The 21456-nt window shown below is 44.6% G+C and overlaps 1 protein-coding gene across 1 annotated transcript in view; it reads right to left on the reverse strand.

Annotated features, from left to right (window-relative positions):
- The window catches only part of bean1 (brain expressed, associated with NEDD4, 1), a 109920-nt gene that overhangs the window by 7892 nt on the left and 80572 nt on the right, over positions 1–21456 (reverse strand). The window contains exon 5 of the mRNA XM_060837570.1: positions 15382–15523. Coding sequence (XP_060693553.1) covers positions 15382–15523 — 142 coding nt within the window. The remainder of the gene's footprint in view (positions 1–15381; positions 15524–21456) is intronic.

Below are 21456 nucleotides of genomic sequence, written 5' to 3' on the forward strand. Positions count from 1 at the left end.
ACAAAATTTGGACCCAACCAGGACAACCTGTACCTACAACAAATCCGAAGCCTATGAATTCAGATTTCTCCAGTTTCCTCATTTCCCCTCCCTCCACCTTGTCTCAGTTGGTTCCCTCAACTCAGCACCGCCCTCCTAACCTGCAATCCTCTTCCTGACCTCTCCGCCCCCACCCCACTCCGGCCTATCACCCTCACCTTGACCTCCTTCCACCTATCCCACCTCCATCGCCCCTCCCCCAAGTCCCTCCTCCCTACCTTTTATCTTAGCCTGCTTGGCTACTCTCTCTCATTCCCGATGAAGGGCTTATGCTCGAAACGTCGAATTCTCTATTCCTGAGATGCTGCCTGGCCTGCTGTGCTTTGACCAGCAACACATTTCCAGCCAGTGATGCCCACATCTTCCAGTGTTGTTTATGAGATGGTTTGGGATAATAAACAGTGGCATATCAATGGCAGGTGTTTCTCCATTTAAGTTAATATCACACACAAGAAATAGACTATCTGGCCGCTCTCACTCTGCTGTTAGTGGGGGTTGTTGTGTTTCTGACATTGTAACAGTGACTGCACTCAAGGACATCCTTCAAGGGCTGTGAAGCACTTTGAGACATCAAGAATTCATGAAAGGTGGTTTTAGAATGTTAGCGGTCTTCCTTCCTGTCGAAGTAATGAAGCCATTAAGAACAGACCCTTGTCTCCGGCCGAGGAATAGAAAAGCAAAATGGCCATTGAAGCTTTCAGGCTTGTTTAATTGCAGCCGTGAATAATTTAAAGGCAGTGTGACTCAGCGAGAGCTGTACCTATTAGGGATGATTGATGGAGCAGCTTGCGGACAAGGACTGCACAGAGAAACAAACAGAAGCCTTAATGTACACCCACCGTCCAGAGTTAAAGGCCACTGTCCAAAAAAGTCCCCATTTTGCTTGTCAATCATTTAATAAGCTTCCTGGCTCCATCCCCTGCATTTTCTTTTGCTTAATCCGATTATTAGAAAGTAAATTGCATTGCATGTTGTAAATGCAGCAAGCAGCGAGGACTGGAATAGATTATAAAATGATGGAGAGCATCCAAGAGACTCCATTTGTTCTCATTGGAAATGATGATTAATGGCTGGAAATGAGATACTTTGAGTGTCTAAGTAGGAGTACGCTCAACATTGAGCTGTCTGCACTTTTGTCTTTCAGGGCAATATGAAGTAGGCTTCATTATATGGGAATTTTTGTTTGTTGGGGTGGGGTGGAGGGGGGGTAGGTGGTTCTTTGAAATCCAAAGCAAAAGCCTGGGGATGGACGATGTTGAGAAATTCAAGTGGAGTTTAGGGACAGCTCACTCATTTATTATTCCACAATGACTGGCAAAAGAGACATCCGGGAGATATAGAACATCATTCATTGTCTCTCATCAACTACCCCTTTACAGAATGTCAGCCATTCTCCACTGACTGCCTTATTGAAGGAGGCAAATCATTTCCTTAGCTGTTTTGAAGTCTAATGCATTAAGTCAGGACTCACTTTTACCAAGACCGCTCATTTGCACCTCTGTATCCCAGCCCATATCTGCCTTTACCTCAGCTCATCTCCTGCTGAAACTCTCACCTATTTTTCATTCAACACTAGAGTGGCAATGTGGCTCAGTGGTTAGCACTGCCCCCTCACAGCGCCAGTGACCTGGGTTGAATTCCACCCTCAGGAGACTGTCTGTGTGGAGTTTGCACATTCTCCCTGCGTCTATGTGCCTTTCCTCTGTGTGCTCTGGTTTCCTCCCACAGTCAAAAGATGCGCAGGTTAGGTTGGATTAACCATAGGAAATGTGGAGTGACAGGGATGGAAAGGGTCTGGGTGGGATGTTCTTTGGAGGATCGGTGTACACCTGGTTGGCTGAGTGGCCTACTTCTTCAATACAGTGATTCTACGATACTAACACTTTAATTCTGCTTTACTCCTGGTTGGTGTGCCAACTCAATCAAAATTTTGCTACGTCTCATCATCACCCATCCTCTCTATTCACTGACCCCATTCAAAAAATCCTCATCCTTGTTTCCAAACCATTCCAAAACCTCTCCCCACCCCACATTCCTGTAAATTCCTCCAGTGCCACAACCCTCTGCGCTCTCCAAATCCAACTTGCTGGCAATCCCTCATTTCCAATCTTCTGATCAACCTGTTCAGTGATGTTATGCCCCATCTCTGGAGCAGATTGGACTTGAATTTGGACCTCCTGATCCAGAGATAGGGACACTGCCACTGCACCTCAAGAGCGCTTGACAAGAATATGATGGGATAAAGAGAGGAGAAACGAAAATCTTGGATGGTCTTGAATGACTGACTTTTTGGTTACAAGTCGAACTCACTGACCAATCACCATTCCATCATTAACAGGCTTCCACTGCTTGCTATCTGAATTCTGCCTTTCCCCGATCTCACTAACTCTCTCTCCCTCTCCCTCACTCCCTGCCTAACGATGAAGATTAAAACTTAGTTCTTTGACCAGATTTTTAGTCACCAGTCATAATATTTCCTTACAAGTATCAGTGTCAACCTTTATTCAATTATCCTCCATTATAGCAGACTAACAGCCCATTTTCTGAGGATGTCAACAGCAGTTACAGATTGGACACACTCAAATGAAATTAAGGAGCCTACCATCATGTCTTTAAATTCAATGAAGGGTTGTTGAATTGGAGATGAAGGCCACGGGGGAATAGTTGCTTGGCCTGAAACCTTTCATCATTTCCTCATTTCTGAAAACCAGGAGAATTTGCAATATGACAAATAGTGCTTAAACCTCTTGGTTTAAGCCAGCTTTTGTTTCCCTTATCATGTATATTTAATTCCTTGAAGATTCAAAGCATTTAATATTTAGGTCTGTGGACAAAAGAGGAGCAGACAATTCCATATCAAAAACGATGGTTTTGCTTTTGGTTATCAAGATAAGGTCATAGAGCCAAACAGCATGGAGACAGACCCTTCGCTCCAAACAATCATACTGACCATAATTCCAAACTAAACTAGTCTCATCTGCCTGCACTTGGCTCATATCCCTCCAGACCTTCCTATTCATGAACTTATCCAAATGTCTTTTAAATGTTGTAACTGTCCACCACTCACTTTGGAAGTTCATTCCATATATAAACCACTCTCTGTGTAAAAAGGTTACCCCTCATGTCCTTTTTAAATCCTTCTCCTCTCACCTTAAAAATATACCCCTTAGTCTTGAAATCCCCCACCCCAGGGAAAAGACACCTATTCTTCACTTCATCTATATCCCTCATTAGATTAGATTAGATTACATTACATTACAGTGTGGAAACAGGCCCTTCGGCCCAACAAGTCCACACCGACCCACCCATACCCCTACATTTACCCTTACCTAACACTACGGGCAATTTAGCATGGCCAATTCACCTGACCCGCACATCTTTGGACAGTGGGAGGAAACCGGAGCACCCGGAGGAAACCCAGGCAGACACTGGGAGAACGTGCAAACTCCACACAGTCAATCGCCTGAGGCGGGAATTGAACCCGGGTCTACAGGCGCTGTGAGGCAGCAGTGCTAACCACAGCCACTGTGCCGCCCACTGCCACCGTGCCGCCTACATGATTTAATAAACCTCAATAAGGTTACCTCTCAACCTCCAGAAAGGTTTCAGCTTATTCAGCTTATTTTTATAACTCAAACCTTCCATTCCGGGCAACATCCTGTTTTGTGAACTCTCTCCAATTTGATCATATCCTTCCTATAACAGGGTGACCAGAGCTGGACACAGTATTCCAGAAGAGGCCTCATGAACACCTTGTACAACGTTAACATGACGTCCCAACTCCTGTACTCAGAGGTCTGAGTAATGAAGGCAAGCATGATAAACATCTTCTTAACCACCCTGTTGACATGTGATGCAAACTGCAAAGAATTATGTCCCTGAGCCCCTAGGTGTCCCTGTTCTGCAACACTACCAAGGCCCAACTTTTAATTGTACAAGTCCTGCCCTTGTTTATTTTACCAAAATGTAATACCAGACATTTATCCAAATTAAGCTCCATCCTCCACTCCTCAGTCTATTGACCCAATTGACAAGACCTCTTTGTAATCTTAAGCACCTTCTTCACTGTCCAATTTTGGTGTCATCTACAAAATCACGAACCATGTCTCCTATATTCTCATCCAAATCATTTATATTGATGACAAACATAAATGAACCCAATACCAATCCCTGTGGAACATTGCTGGTCACAGGCCTCCAGGGCAAAAAAACAATCTTCCACCACCATCCCCTGTCTTCTACTGTCAAGCCAATTTTACATCCAATTGGCAAGCTCAGCTGAATCTCACATGATCTAACTTTACTCATTAATCTACCATGCAGAACCTTGTCAAAGGCTTCACTAAAGTCCAAGTAAACAAGTCTATGCTCAGCTCTCATCAATCTTTTTGGTTATTTCATCAAAAATCTCAATCATGATTTCCCTTGCACAAAACCATGCTGACTATCCCTTGCCTCATTCCTTGCCTCTCCAAATGCGTGTAAATCCTATCTTTTAAAAAATTCATTCACGGTATAATGGTGTCGCTGGCTAAGCCAGCACTTATTCCCCATTCCTAATTGCTCAACGGGCTGTGAAGAGTCAACCACGTTGCTGTGGGTCTGGAGTCACATGACGGCCTGACCAGGTAAGGGTGACAATTTCTTTCCCTGAAGGATAGTAGTGAACTGATGGGTTTTTCCAACATTCGACAATGGATTCATGGTCATTATTAGACTCTTAATACCATATTTTTTTAAATCATTATTGAGCATTATTATTTCAGAATCACCTCCAACAAATTATCCACCACCGAAGTCAGACTCACAGGTCTTTAGTTCCCAGGCCTCTCCTTACAACCCTTCTTAAACAAAGGCATAACATTAGCCACTCTCCAGTTCTCCAGCACTTCACCCGTTGTTAGAAATGATTCAAAGTTTTCTGCAAGGGACTCTGCAATTTCTGCCTTAACTTCCCACAACACCCTGGGATATACTGGATCAGGCCCTGGAGATTTATCCACCTTTATATTTTCTAAAACCTCCAGTACATCCTCTTCTGCAATGTAAACTGTTTTCAAAACATCAATATTTATTTCCCTGCCTTCTCTAGCCTCAATTTCTTTCTCCACAGTAAAAGCTATCGTGAAATATTCATTTAATATCTCTCCTATCTCCTGAGGTTCAACACAAAGATGACCTGTCTGGCTGAAGGGGAACTCTTTCTCTAGTTGCTCTCTTGCTTTTAATACTCTTTGGATTATCCTTACTTTATCTGCTAAAGCTATCTCATATCCTCTCTTTGCTTTCCTGATTTCCCTCTTAAGAATGTCCCTGCACTCGTTATGCTGTTCAAGAGATTCATTTGAACCCAGTTGTCTGTATCTCATATATGATTTCTTTTTATTCTTGATGAGAACTTCAATATCTTTATGCATCCATTGTTCCCTAATCCCATTTGCCTTATCTTACACTAGCAGGAACATACTGATTCTGAACTCTGTTGCATTTTTGAAGGCCTCCCATTTTCAGACGCCCTTTTGCCTTCAGTCTACTCCAAACAATTTTTGTCTCATAACATTAAACTTTGGGGTGACACGGTGGCTCAGTGGTCAGCACTGCTGCCTCACACCACCAGGGTCCCAGGTTTGATTCTGGCCTCATGTGACTGTCTGTGTGGAGTTTACACATCCTCCCCGTGTCTGCATGGGTTTCCTCCCACAATCGAAAGATGCGCAGGTCAGGTGAATTGGCCGTGCTAAATTACCCATAGTATGTTAGTCATAGGCAAATGTGTCTGGGTGGGTTACTCTTCGGAGGGTCGGTGTGGACTTGTTGGGCCAAAGGGCCTGTTTCCACACTGTAGGGAATCTCATCTTTGCCTTACTCCAATTAAAATCTATAACTTTCACAGAAGGCTTATCCTTTTCTGTGAACATTTTAAAACTAATTCTACTGTTTAAGGTTTGTACCTAGATACCTGTACCTAAGATGGTGCCAATAAAAGGACGTCATTGTAAAAACCTTTCACTGTGCTTCTGTACTGGAGTACAAGTGACAATAAAGAATATTCTATTTTGATAGAATTATGATCACTAGATCCAAAGTGTTCCCCTGCTGTCACTTCAGTCACTTGCCCTACCTTATTTCCCAAGAAAAAGTCAAGTTTTGCTCTTTCCCTAGTCGGAACTTTTACATATTGATAAAGAAAGTTCTTGAACATATTAACAAATTCTTCACCATTCAAACCTTGAACACTATGGGTGTCCCAATCAATGTGTGGAAAATTAAAATCCCCTATTATTATAAAAATTATTAATTCACGTCTTTGTTTTTTCATTATGGCTTAATCACAGTCTGATCCATGGTGCAAGAACAAGGGCAAATTTAAATTACAAGATTATTGTAATCTCTCAGTACAGCTGAGGAACCTATAAAACTGCAGCCTAGTCGAGGCTTCAGAACCCTGATACTGGGACAAATGTTTTTCACAAATATCAAAAGTACAGGAAGTGCGAAGAATGTTTTTTCAAGAGTTCAGAACAACATCACATTTGTGAGAATGCTGTGGTGTCAGGCAGGGGAATTCTCCACTTTGACAGATCTTATTGCAATGACTAATAAGATCACTATGTTGCCATGGTGACCACAGTAAAAAAAACTTCTTTAGCTTTCCTTCATAAATTACAAGTGGAAAATTGGGAATGACGGATTCCGGAACTGAGATGTGGGGGAGGGGTGTGAAGTAATTTACAAGGACTTTCTATATACTATGGTATAATAACTCGAGTTGGTGATATTGTAGTCACCCTGAGATCCAGGTTCCTTTAGACAAAAGGAAAGAATATACTGTGGCATTTAGGAACTGCATTTAATGTATCAGGCATTACCCTCCAATTGGAGGAGAAAGTGAGGACTGCAGATGCTGGAGATCAGAGCTGAAAAATGTGTTGCTGGAAAAGTGCAGCAGGTCAGGCAGCATCAGGAAGAAGGGCTCATGCCCGAAACATTGATTCTCCTGCTCTTTGGATGCTGCCTGACCTGCTGCGCTTTTCCAGCAACACATTTTCAGCTCTCACCCTCCAATTATTTGGAATTATATTGGCATGAAAGTGAGTTTAAAGCAATGACAAGCCTCACAGGGTATCCCTTGCTGTGGCCTCACTGACAGGACATGGCCACAGGTTGTGGGTTCACTTTTGAACACAGAGACTTGAACGTACCAGCGCAGGATGGATGGAGTGCTGCACTGTCGTAGGTGATTTTCATTTTACATCAAGATCCCAGTCTGCCCTCTCAGGTCAATGTAGAAGATCTCATTGTCATTACTTCAAATGGATCAGTTGAACTCTGTGTGCCCTGGTCAATGTTCACGTGTTAAATTAATGAAGACAGATCATTGGCTCTTTCCAGCCTCACTGTCTCTGGGAGCTATTGTGTGCTAATGTGGGTTTCTGACATTATCTCAGTGACTGCATTCCCAGAAGTACTTAATTGGCTAGAAAATGCTTTATAGTGAGAAGCCTTGGAAATACAATCAAATAACCTGAATTAAACAGAATCCTTTTCACATTGATTACACAAAGCAATAGTTTATACTTTCCTAATTTTAAGCAGATGATGGAAGTGATGCAGAGTTAATTGTCTCAGTGGAATTTGTATTAAGACTCAGTGATGTTGTCTGAAGTCACTAATGGCTTATATTTGGGTCCAAGTGCTAAGATCAATCTTCCTTTTCTAATTATTTTTAATCAAACTGCTCTGACATGTAATGACACACTCCTGGGGCAGGAGGGACTTGAACATGAGCCTCCTGGCTTGGGGTTAGGGACACTACCACTACACCAGAAGGCCCTACAGCCATCCTTCTACAATTTTGAAGCTGATCAGATAGCGGGTTAAACCAAGTAAGGGCTGACAGCCACTAAAGGGGCACTATGACAGAAAATCAAAGAAGTCTTACACATTTAAATTAAAACAGCTACCCAGATGGGACAGGTATGGAAGCTGTGGATCAAACACAGGCATATGGACTAGTTTAAAATGTGAAAACTGGTCAGCAGGAGCAAGCTGGGCAGAAGGGCCTGTTTTCATGTTGTAAACTTGTATGACTTCATGTTGGGGGGTGATGATGTACTCCAGCCCCTACAGAACCATAGAACCCCAACAGTGTGGAAACAGGCCATTTGTCCCAACAAGTCCACACTGACCCTCTGAAGAGTAACCCACCCAGACACATTGCCCTACATTTACCCCTGACTAACGCACCTAACCTACATATCCCTGAACACTATGGGCAGCTTAGCGTGGCCAATCCACCCTAAGCTGCACATCTTTGTGACCGTGGGAGGAAACCACAGCACCCAGAGAAAACCCACACAGACACGGGAGAATGTATAAACTCCACACAGAGAGTTGCCAGAGGCCAGAATCGAACTCAGGTCCCTGGTGCTAACCATTGAGCCACTGTGCTATGCCATAGTGCCCATCAGGCACAGAATCAATCTTCCTTTCTATTATTTTCAACAAACAAAGTCGGCTTTAACAGCCCTGAATGGACAATGTAACAAATAATCAAATTAACGGTTAATAGACAATGACACCAAAACTTAGTAAACCAAAATAAGGTTGTCCATGGTGATGATGCACTCCAGCCCCAGTGATGTTCACCGACTGCAGACGAAATCCTCATTTCTGTTCCGAGTCTTCGGGGCTACCTAATTATCAGTGGTAGATGGCAAATTGCTTTAAAGAGGTTTAATAAGATGAAGCAATTGTTTTACATCTAGGCTATCGCCTGACAGTAATAAGAACAGGTTAGATTCGTTTGTTTAGCATGGTCACAAAGATGATCAGAAGCTAGAGAAGACATCCCCTTTCTCCACTGGGACCTTGTGTTTGACTCCACAGTTCTTGACAAGAACAAGATTATTTAACATGATCAAACTGGGGGCGAAACTACTGCTATCTCCAAGTCCTCGCTTTTTTAGAACCGTTACTAAGTAACAAGCAAATCCTACCTCAGAGTGAACCTCAGTCCATGACTGACCCCACAAAATGACTTGTATCGCAGTGCAGTTGTCACAACCATTGCCTCATTGACTGAGCATCTTCCAACCCTTATGGAAAATCTTGTCTTTCATGGGCACCGTTCCTGATTTCAGGGAGTCCCAAATCATTTTTCAGCCAATCCAATACTTTCAGGTCTGTGGCCTCTGACATCAGAAATAACGGTCAATTTGCAGACAGCAAGTTCACACAATCAGCAAAGGGATAAGAACCAGAAAATCTGCTCTTTTCCTGGGTGTTGGCTGAGTGATAATTATTGACCAGACGAATCCTTGTTCTGTGATGTGGAGTTCCAGTCACGTCTCTGCAGTGGGAAGTGAGCACTTTCTGACTCAGGGGTTAGACCCACTGAGCTGGCATCTGCAATGGACGAGCCAAAACAAAACCAAACCTGCAAATTCCCAAAAGATCAGTGACCAGTGCAAGACTATTCAGCAGTTGGCTAGTGCTTAGTTTAGCTGTTATTGCTCAGATGATTTCGGCTTCACTGAACAGAATACAAAGACACAAATTCTGGGAACTGTCTGCAAAGTGACATTAGTAGGTCAACACATCACTGCTGCTGGGAGCTGATGGCATCTCATTGCAATGCTGGACACACCCATCTCTCTGAACACAGCGCAAGTATAGCTGTTGAATAATTCCAAGAACACTGTTTTAATCCAAACACCAAGTTTCACCTCCCATCTTTCTCCCCTGTGCCACCAAACCTATAGACACTGCCCCTTCTTGAAAATGCATCAAACAGGTGCATAAAATAATCAAGAAAGCTTGTGTAAAACTGGCCTTTATATCTGGAGGATTGAAATTCAAGGACACCGAGGTTATGCTGCAGTTATACCCCACTCGGAGTACAGTGAGCAGATCTGGGCACCACACCTTAGGAAGGATCGATTGGCCTTGGAGAGTGTTTACAAGAATAGTATCAGGACTTCAAGGGTTAAACTATCAGGAAAGATTATACAAGTTGAGGCCTAGAATTTAGAAGCTCTTCAAGATATTAACCTGGAAAGACAGGAGCTGGAACTAGGGACATAGACTGAGAATTAGGGCCAGCTCGATCAGAAGAGATGTTAGGAAGCACTTCCACACAGAGGGTGGGAGAGGTTTGGAACTCTCTTCAAAAAACAGCATGGGTGCAGGATAAGTTATTAATTTTAAATGTGTGTGAGTTTTATTTAAGCAAAAATATTAAGGGATATGGGTCAAAGGCAGGAAAATGAAGGAAGGCCACAGATCAGCCAGGATCTCACAGAATGGTGGAACAAACTCGCGGGGCCGAATGGCCTACTCCTGTTCCTGTGTTGTTATTATTCATCAGCAAGTCTTCCACATCAATGTTACCTGTGGCAGAGTTTGTAGCAGCGTTCCTTCTGCGCTGAACAGCTCTGCACTCGAGAGGGATGAAGCACAACCATTAAGGCTGACACTTCAGTGCCATCCTGGTGGAGTGCCACACTGACAGAGGCACTTTGGCTGAGCGAGTGAAACCCTGCCTGCACAGCTTTGTAAATGATCCCCGAGCACCAATCTGAAGAAAAGCAAGAGGGGTTATCCCATGTGGTGGAAACCAGTTCAATCAGGGTACTCAGGAGGAGCACTGGATGGTTATTTCGAGAGAAATGGCATGGAGGGAAATGGGGAAAATGCAGGAGATTGGAGCTAGGTAATAGAACAGGTGCAGTCACAATGGGCTGAATAGTCTCCCTCTGCATCACACCGATTCTGTGGTGTGTCCCGATCAATTTGCACCCTTGAGCAACAATAGTAATCTGGTCATTAACAAAACTGTTTGTGGGAGTTTGCAGTGTTCAGATGGCCGTGTTGTTGAGAAAGTGATTCCATTCCAGAAAATCATTATTGACTATAAAGTGCTTTCTGATATCTATTGATGATGAAAAGTACCTTTCTCTTCTTTAATCTTCATTGGGATGTGGCCATTTATTGTCTGGCTTGAACTGAGTAACTTGCTACCGCCATTTCAGAAGGTAGCTAAAACATTGCTGTGGGTCTGGAGTCACATCTGGGCCAGACTGAAATGGCTGTACAGGACATTGGTTAGGCCACTGTTGGAATACTGCGTGCAATTCTGGTCTCCTTCCTATCGGAAAGATGTTGTGAAACTTGAAAGGGTTCAGAAAAGATTTACAAGGATATTGCCAGGGTTGGAGGATTTGAGCTATCAGGAGAGGTTGAGTAAGCCGGGGCTGTTTTCCCTGGAGCATCGGAGGCTGAGGGGTGACCTTATAGAGGTTTACAAAATTATGAGTGGTATGGATCGGGTAAATAGGAAAAGTCTTTTCCTTGGGGTGGGGGAGTCCAGAACTAGAGGGCATAGGTTTAGGGTGAGAGGGGAAAGATATAAAAGAGACCTAAGGGTCAACTTTTTCACGCAGAGGGTGGTACGTGTATGGAATGAGCTGCCAGAGGATGTGGTGGAGGCTGGTACAATTACAACGTTTAAGAGACATTTGGATGGGTATATGAATAGGAAGGGTTTGGAGGGATATGGGCTGGGTGCTGGCAGGTGGGTCTAGATTGGGTTGGGATATCTGGTCGGCATGGACGGGTTGGACCGAAGGGTCTGTTTCCATGCTCTATGACTCTAAGTTAGTGAAGTGTGGAGGGAGACTTAGGGGGTTGGGGGCTTTATGACAGTCAATGAGAGCCCCTGGCCACCCTAACTGAGACTAGATTTATCAACTGGCTTTACGTTCCATCAGCTGCTGTGGAGGGATCGGAACTCTCGTCCTCAGCTACATTCCCTGTCATTGTTCCTGCTGCTGAGCAGACCTTTGGAGCCCAAGTACAGCAGCAGCTTTTGGAATTGAGGGTCAATGCATCGGCTCCCTCAAGATATATAAATACTTTGAAAAATCTAGACATATAACCACAATCAATGAGCTAAGCGCTGCAGTCTTTAGATTAGATTAGATTACTTACAGTGTGGAAACAGGCCCTTCGGCCCAACAAGTCCACACCGACCCACTGAAGCGCAACCCACCAATACTCCTACATTTACCCCTTACCTAACACTATGGGCAATTTAGCATAGCCAATTCACCTGGCCGCACATCTTTGGACTGTGGGAGGAAACCGGAGCACCCGGAGGAAACCCACGCAGACACGGGGAGAACGTGCAAACTCCACACAGTCAGTCGCCTGAGTCGGGAACTGAACCCGGGTCTCAGGCGCTGTGAGACAGCAGTGCTAACCACTGTGCCACCGTGCCGCCCCAGCCAGTCTTGAATAGAGGTGGGCCATTAAACAACCCACTGGAGAGGGAGGCTCCACAAATATCCCCCTCCTCAATGATGGAGGAGCCCAGCACATCAGGGCAAAAGATAAAGCTGAAGCATTTGCAGCAATCTCCAGCCAGAAGTGGACGATTCCTCTCAGCTTCCTCCAGTGGTCCCCAGCATTTCAGACACTAGTCTTGATTAATTCCACATGACATCAAGAGATGGTTGGAGGCACTGGATATTGCAAAGGCAACAGGCCCTGACAACATTCTGGCAATAGTACTGAGGTCTCCAGAACTTGCTGCTCCCCTGACCAAGCTGTTCCAGTACAGTTGCAACTCTGGCATCTATCTGACAATGTGGAAACTTTTTTTTATTCACTTGTGGGACATGGGCATCACTGTCTGGGCAAGCATTTATTGCCCATCTCTAATTGCCCCTTGAGAAGGTGGGGGTGAGCTGCCATCTTGAATTGCTGCAGTCCATATGCTGTAGGTAGACCCACAATGCCCTTAAGGAGGGCGTCTCACTACTCCATCGACTGCAATGATTCAAGAAGGCAACTCACCGCCTCTTTCTCTGGGGCAATTAGGAATGGGCAATAAATACTGGTCCAGGCAGCAACTCCTGTATCATGAAAACAAATATAAGGGAAACCGTTTCAAGGTTCCTTAGAAAACAATGGACACTGAACCAAAGGTGGAGATGCTTGCCCATGTGACTAAATGCTTATTCAAGAGGTAGGTTTTAAGGAACTTTTTAAAAGTGGAGAGAGGGAGAGTGATGGAGACATTTAGGTCAGGGATTAGTGAACAAAAGGCCAGAGCAGCTGATGACATGGCTGTTGTGTGTTGTGAGGCTACATGATAATCATAGAAAGGGAGGGAAAGAGAGGTCAAGAATGGAATGGAGGGAACAGAAGATCAGAGAAAATCGGGAAGGAAAGAACGTAGACTGAAAGAGGGCAGAAGGAGATAAAGAGATGGGGAGAAAGAACAGATGAAAATAGTGAAATTGAGGAGAATGAAAAAATGAGGGGGGAAGTGGAGAGATAAGGAGAAAATGGGAACAGTGAGAGAGGAGTGAAGAGAGAGAAAGAGAATACAGTAAACAGAGAAGAAAAATGGGAGAGAAAAATAACCAGCAAGATGCTGCACCTATCACATTTTTGATGGTATGTGAATCTAAGTGCTTGTGTGATGTCGGATATGTAGACTGTACATCACAAAGACTGATGGGTTGAATCAGACTGCATTTCCCTTCGGCTGTTTGCAATGAGCAAAGGCACAACTAACCCGTGCTTGTAAAACTCACACTACAGTGTCTAACATTCGTTGTGAGTCTGCAATTGGACAGCATTTGCTGTAAAGTCCTGAGTGTGTGGCTAATTACACTGGCAACTAATTTAGGATTGTTAGCCAGACTCACAGTGTGGTCCCTCCGTGTGCATTAGAAGCTACGTAAATTAATATACTGAGCCCTGTACTTTGCGGACAGAAAGAACACATACACACACTGTGCCTGTTTCAATGCAACAAAATAGGTGACTACCTATTGCTGGGTCATTGCCCTGATGCCCTGATCAATCAAGGTCAAATGCCTGGTTTAAAATTTAAACAATGCCCCGCAGTTAACTGTCATTCAGCATTATTGGTTGCATTCTTAATAGCAAAGCCTCTACCAATCAGGGTCTACTAGCCAACCAATCAACACTCTCCTCTCACACAGTGTAGATATTGACTTTCCCTTTGAATTGATATTCTTGAGAACTGTCCTGATGAGTGTGAGACAAAATAAGCTTTGACAAACCTTTTCAGCAATGCTCAAGGTCTGCATAAGTAACTGGCTATTTGAAAGAAAGAAGGAAAGAGGAGTCCAGTGGTTAGATATTGATGGACTTCGGGATGGAGAAGGGGAGTTTGCAAGATGGTCATTGCTTATGAAACATTGATGTCTTTTTGGCTATATGTCTCTGAGAGTAGGATTACAGAATTGCATAAACACAGGTGGAGACCATTCAGCCCACTGTGCGTATGCTGGCTCTTGGAAAAAGCAATGCAATTTGGAGAGATGGTAGTCTAATGATATTATTAGTAGACTATGAATCCAGAAACTCTGGTAATGTTCTGCAGAGTCCGAGATAGTTGGTAGAATTTGAATTCAATGAAGAGGTCTGGAAATAAGAGTTTAAAGGTGACTCTGGTTGAATGTTGGGAAAAACCCATCTGGTTCATTAATGTAATTCAGGGAAGGAAACTGCCATCCTTACCTGGTCTGGCTGACATGTGACTCCAGACCCACAGCAATGTGGCTGACTCTTAACTGCCCCCTGGGTAATAAATACTGGCCTGGTCAGAGGTGGCCACATCTTGTGAATGAATAAAAACAAGCTCACTTCTCTGCCCTTTCCCGATAATGCAAAGGGTTTTCCTTTTAAGTAGTTATTGCTTGTGGCTTGTCATTGGAAATGGTAGTCAATACTGCATCCAAGAAACCTTTCAAGCCTTATTGACATTGAACTCCCAGGAAATTTCTGCCTTTCAGTCAGCTGAAAGGAAGGAAGCTACAAAGCTTTGAAACATAGGTTGGAGGTAAAGACTTGGAAACTCATTAGCTCTTTGCTTCGTATGAGAGAGCAGCTCATCTAGATAGAATCATAGAATCCTTAAAGTGTAGAAACAGACCCTTCAGCGCAACAAGTCTGCACTGACCCTCCAAAGAGTGACCCACTTAGACCCATTCCCATACCTCTTATCCTTTATTTACCTCTGACTAATGCACCTAACCTATACATTGCTGAACACTGTAGGCAATTTAAGATGGCCTGTGGAAGTCTTTGGACTGTGGGAAGAAGCCAGAGCATTCAGCAGACACGGGGAGAATGAGCAAACTCCTCACAGACCGTTGCCCGAGGCTGGAATCGAACACAGGTCCCTGGCGCTGTGAGGCAGCAGTGCTAAACACTGAGCCACTGTGCTGCCCCATATCTGCCTCTATTTCCTTCACTCTCTGTTGCAGGGAACAGCAGGCCCCAGACTGGGCAGATACTCACTGTGGAGGTGAATCCTGATACATCACATTGATCTGGGACAGTGTCTCAATGTAGGAATCAAAATCGAAAGTGGGGGGATACTCTTCGATACAAGTTGATTGCAGCTCTCCAACAGATCCTCCAAATGAGAAACCATCTGGGGCTGTGGGATAGAAACATAGAGACGAGGTCAAGCTGTGTATTATGATCTAGGTTCAGTAACATAGGAGTGACAATACTGGGCTAATAATTCACAGATAATAATTCAAACTCCATGGGGAAGACAACGGCCCAATGGTATTATTGGTCGACAATTAATCCAGACACCCTTGTAATGGTCTGGGGACCCAGGTTTGAATTCTGTCACACCAGTTGGTAAAATATGGACTAAATGAAAAATTTGGAATTAATAATCTACTGGTGACCATGAAACCAGTGTCGATTATCAGGAAAAATAACATCTGTTCACTGATGTCACAGATTCCTAGAGTTGTACGGCACAGAAACAGACACTTTGGTCCAACTCATTCGTGCCGACCAAGTATCGTAAATTAATCTAGCCCCATTTGCCAGCACTTGGCCCACATCCTGCTTAACCCTTCCTATTCATAAACCCATCCAAGTGTCTTTTAAATGTTGTAATTGTACCAGCCTCCACCACTTCCTCTGGCAGCTCATTCCATACACGTACCACCCTCTGAGTGAAAAAGTTGCTCCTTAGGTCCCTTTTAAATCTTTCCCTCTCACCTTAAACTTATGCCCTCTAGTTTTCGACTCATCATCACCTTGGCTATTCTCCTTATCCATGCTCCTCAGGAGTTGATAAACCTCTATAAAGTCATCCCTCAGCCTCTGACACTCCAGGAAAAACATCCTATTCAGCTGCTCCTTATAGCTCAAACCCTCTAACCCTGCTAACATCTTTTTAAATCTTTTCTGAACCTTTTCAAGTCTAACATTGTCTTTCCTATAGCAGGGAGACCAGAATTGCACACAATATACCAGAAGTGGCCTAACCAATGACCTGTACAGCTGCAACATGACCCCCCAACACCTACGCTCAATGCACTGATCAATAAAAGCTAGCATACCAAATACCATCTTTGAATTAGTGGCAAGGATGTTTTACATTCACTCGAATAGGCAGATGTGGGTTATATCTCATCTGAAGAGATGGTTCCTCTGACAATGCAGTGCTCCCTCAGTGCTGATCTGGAGTCGTATCCATGGAATTTCTGTCCAAGTTCTGGAGTGGGAATTGAACCTTATGATTCAGAGGTAAGTGGACTACCAACCAAACCACAACTGGCAGGAAGAGGATTCAACCATATTGGCATAGTGAGACGTGGTGCAAACGAGGTACAAGAACAGCCATGATGTTACTGACTGGCAGAACAGGCTCAAAGGGCACAATGGCCTACTCCAGCTCCTGATATGTCCTTGTGTTTATTTTCGGTTTATATGAGGGGTTAGGACAGCCAGGACCTCTCTACCGTGGTACCACAAGGAAGCTAAGGGTGTCCCCCATTACCCAGTAGAGATTGCACACCATGCTGCCCAGCAAGCCCACTTTCATCCCAACCTTTACCTGTTGGCAGATACCATTCTGTGCACTGGGACTGTGATGTCCCACATCCCCCCAGACTCTTTCACTCTGGATGGATACTGAGCCTCAGCAGGATCCACAGGAGCGGTGATGAGGGGTTTGCTCATTCCAAATCCCTACGGTTGCCCCGTTTCCAAACTTGCTTGCACTCTCCCCTTGTGCCATACTTCACACTGGCCCATTGGGTCTGTCTTTACTAAGTTCCATAAGCAACAACATTTGGCATGTGTAGTTACAAGAGGTCATCAAACTGGAATGTTAACCCTGTTTCTCTCTCCATGGCTGAGGAATTCCCAATATTTCTCTTTATTTTTGACAGGTGCAAAATGTTTTGACCAGCCACAGAAGGAGATACGATTGCAGGTGACCAGTGGCGTGGCCGGACAGCTGGACATTGGCCAGTCTTTAAGGAGGACATGGAGGTAAAGAGGTTCAGGGAAGGAATCCTAATGTGTGGAGCCCAGGCAGCTGAAGGCATGGTCACCAAAGAGAGAGAAATTCATGCTGGGAATGGGCTGGAGGCCAGAACCGACAGTGTCTGGAGGCGTCAGAGGGCTGCAGGTTCCAGAGAAAGGGAGGGACGAGGTCGTGGAAAAGAATTACAATAAGTATAAGACTTTTAAAATTGCGCCATTGTCGGATTAAGCTGAGGATGGAGGGTGAGGCGTTGATGGAAAAAGTGAGGACTGCAGATGCTGGAGATCAGTGTCAAGAGTGTAGTACTGGAAAAACACAGCAGGTCAGGCAGCATCCGAGGAGCAGCAGAACCGATGTTTCAGGCATAAGCCCTTCATCAGGAACGGGGTGTTGATGGATGAATGGGGCTTGGTGTGAGTCATAATCTAAAGACACAGGGCAAGCCTTGAGGATTAAAAATAAGGAGAACCCTAAGAATGATGTGGAATTCTTTGCAATATGAAATGGCTCAGTTGAACAGTGAATGTCTTCAAGAAGAAGTTAGATATAGTTCTTAGAGCTAAAGAGATCAAAGAATATTGGGGAAAGCAGGAATAGGGGACTGATTTGGATGATCAGCCATGATCACGATGAATGGTGGAGCAGGTTTGAAGGCCTGAATGGCCTAATTTCTATTTTTTATGAGTTAGGATATGGGCAGCAATGTTTCCAATGAAATGAAACATCACTGGTTTGTGAATAGTGCAAAAGAAAATAAGAGATTGCCTGAAGTGGAGGGAACTGTCACACAGGATGAGAAACATCTGTAAATCCCAGGAAATGACTGGCAGTTTTAATCAGGATCACGGGCCTTCATTCAGAATCTCCATGGCAACCATCGGATTCTGGTAGGCATGAGAAGTCAATGGAATCAAGAACCACATGAGTGAGTCCCTATTGGTCACAAGCCGTATTCCTGTCACTTGTTCCTCAGTCAGTATTGGACGACGTTTAGCAGAGAAATTGGCAACATTGGACAGCCTGGTTTTTCTCAGGAGGCAGTGATTCTGGAATAGAGCGGTGCTGGAAAAGCACAGCAGTTCAGGCAGCATCCGAGGAGCAGGAAAATCGACGTTTCAGGCAAAAGCCCTTCATCAGGAATACCCGAAATGTTGATTTTCCTGCTCCTCGGATGCTGCCTGAACTGTTGTGCTTTTCCAGCACCGCTCTACTCCAGAATCTGGTTTCAGCATCTGCAGTTATTGTTTTTACCCTCGGAGGCATTGAGCTTGCTGGCTCTAGTATAATTCAGCTGAAAATGTGTTGCTGGAAAAGCACAGCAGGTCAGGCAGCATCCAAGGAACAGGAGATTCGACGTTTCGAGCATAAGCCCTTTTCCTGAAGAAGGGCTTATGCCCGAAACGTCGAATCTCCTGTCCCTTGGATGCTGCCTAACCTGCTGTGCTTTAACCAGCAACACATTTTCAGCTGTGATCTCCAGCATCTGCAGACCTCATTTTTTACCTCTAGTATAATTCAGTCATTAATGGCTCCCACATCTACGCAGCACCTTCAGGACGGGTTGCTCTCAACCGACAGTGACTGGGATAGATTACGCCCAAAATTAACAACAGGGGAGATCAATGATGTTAGAAATCATGCTCAGCAAAAGTTTTCAACCATATTCTATTTCCTCAGGACAGAGTAAACCTCATTTAATACTCACACAATCTTCAGAAAATATAGCCAAGAGACCATTTAGCCATTGAATCTGTGCTGGCTCTGACCAAGACCAGCTAAGTAATCCCACAGCTCATTCTTAGCCCATATCCCAGCAAGGTGCATTCCTTCAACATTTATACAGTTCCCTACAAAAAGTTACTGTCGAATCTATCTTTATCACCCTATCAGGCAGCCCCAAATTGTAACCACTCACTTTCCATTCTTTTACCCAATCCATTGGAAAGCGAACCTTTATCTTATTGATCATTTGACCAAAACAGCTCTTCCCTTCATCCAAAGGTTCCATGATTGCAAACCTCAAATTGCCCTCTTGTCTTCTGAGCTCCAGGGAGAACATAATTCTCCACCACACCTCACTCTCACCTCCAACAAAGGACATTGAGAGGTGAAATAGTTTAAATTATATAGGCCTTTGGTGTAAGTGAATTTTGATGAAGTTTTGCAATATAGAAGCTCCCTCTGCACTGTCTCTATCAAAGTACTCTCAGGACAGTACAGCATGGGGTTAGACACAGAGTAATACTCCTCTATACTGTCTCCCATCAAACACTAAAGGGCAAGTACAGCACAGGGTTAGAAAGAGAATAAAGCTCCATCTACATTGTTTAACTGAAATCAATCCTTCCTCTTTTCTAATAAACTTAAAGTAATGTTTGCTCCACTCTGTCCCTACCAAACACTACCAGGACAGGGACAGCACGGGGTTAGATACAGAGTAAAGCTCTCTCTACACTGTCCCCCATCAAACACTCCCAGGGCAGGGACAGCATGGGGTTAGATACAGAGTAAAGCTCTCTCTACACTGTCCCCCATCAAACACTCCCAGGACAGGGACAGCACGGGGTTAGATACAGAGTAAAGCTCTCTCTACACTGTCCCCCATCAAACACTCCCAGGGCAGGGACAGCATGGGGTTAGATACAGAGTAAAGCTCTCTCTACACTGGAAAAGCGCAGCAGGTCAGGCAGCATCCAAGGAACAGGAAATTCGACGTTTTGGGCATAAACCCTTCATCAGGAATCATCCTGATGAAGGGTTTATGCCCGAAACGTCGGATTTCCTGTTCCTTGGATGCTGCCTGACCTGCTGCGCTTTTCCAGCAACACATTTTCAGCTCTGATCTCTAGCATCTGCAGACCTCACTTTCTTCTCTCTACACTGTCCCCCATCAAACACTCCCAGGGCAGGGACAGCATGGGGTTAGATACAGAGTAAAGCTCTCTCTACACTGCCCGCCCCATCAAATACTCTCAGGACAGGGACAGCACAGGGTTAGATACAGAGTAAAGCTCTCTCTACACTGTCCCCATCAAACACTCTCAGGACAGGGACAGCATGGGGTTAGATACAGAGTAAAGCTCCCTCTACACTGTCCCCATCAAACTCCCAGGACAGGGACAGCGCAGGGTTAGATACAGAGTAAAGCTCCCTCTACACTGACCCCATCAAACTCCCGGGAGAGGGACAGCATAGGGTTAGATACAGAGTAGACTTCCTCTACACTGCCTGCCCCATCAAACATTCCCAGGACAGGGACAGCACGGGGTTAGATACAGAGTAAAGCTCTCTCTACACTGTCCCCATCAAACACTCCCAGGACAGGGACCGCACAGGTTTAGATACAGAGTAAAGCTCCCTCTACACTGACCCCATCAAACTCCCAGGAGAGGGACAGCATAGGGTTAGATACAGAGTAAAGCTCCCTCTACACTGTCCCTCATCAGACACTCCCAGGATAGGGACAGCACGGGGTTAGACACAGAGTAAAGCTCCCTCTACACTGACCCCATCAAACTCCCGGGACAGGGGCAGCATGGGGTTAGACACAGAGTAAAGCTCCCTCTACACTGACCCCATCAAACTCCCAGGACAGGGGCAGCACAGGGTTAGACACAGAGTAAAGCTCCCTCTACACTGTCCCCCATCAAACACTCCCAGGGACAGAGACAGCACGGGGTTAGATGGAGTTTCAATGGCAGGTTGCAATGACTGATGAATGGGTGGCAGGTTTCTTTGGGCCCAGTAAATTGATTGCAAAGCATAAAATTATTTCTTTGCAGTGTTAATTAAGAAGCTAGATTATTTAATGTACTATCAGAGAAATAAATCAGGATTGTGATTATTCTCAACAACATTGCACAGGCAACGCAGGCTGTGTACAAAAAAAAACTGGGCAAATGGAGCTCGGGTCTATCGAACCTTCCAAACTCAGAGCAGCTCCTGTCAGTGTCCTTGAGCCATTTGAGGTGATCAGCTGCAGAAATGGTTTGCAAAGCAGCAGTTAGGGACCCCTGGAGTGCATTGTGTGACCCATTCAGCTCAATTGGTGGTGACCTCTGCAAATTTATCTC

The sequence above is a fragment of the Hemiscyllium ocellatum genome, chromosome 17 (genome assembly GCF_020745735.1).
Source record: "Hemiscyllium ocellatum isolate sHemOce1 chromosome 17, sHemOce1.pat.X.cur, whole genome shotgun sequence".
NCBI classification, from domain to species: Eukaryota; Metazoa; Chordata; class Chondrichthyes; order Orectolobiformes; family Hemiscylliidae; genus Hemiscyllium; species Hemiscyllium ocellatum.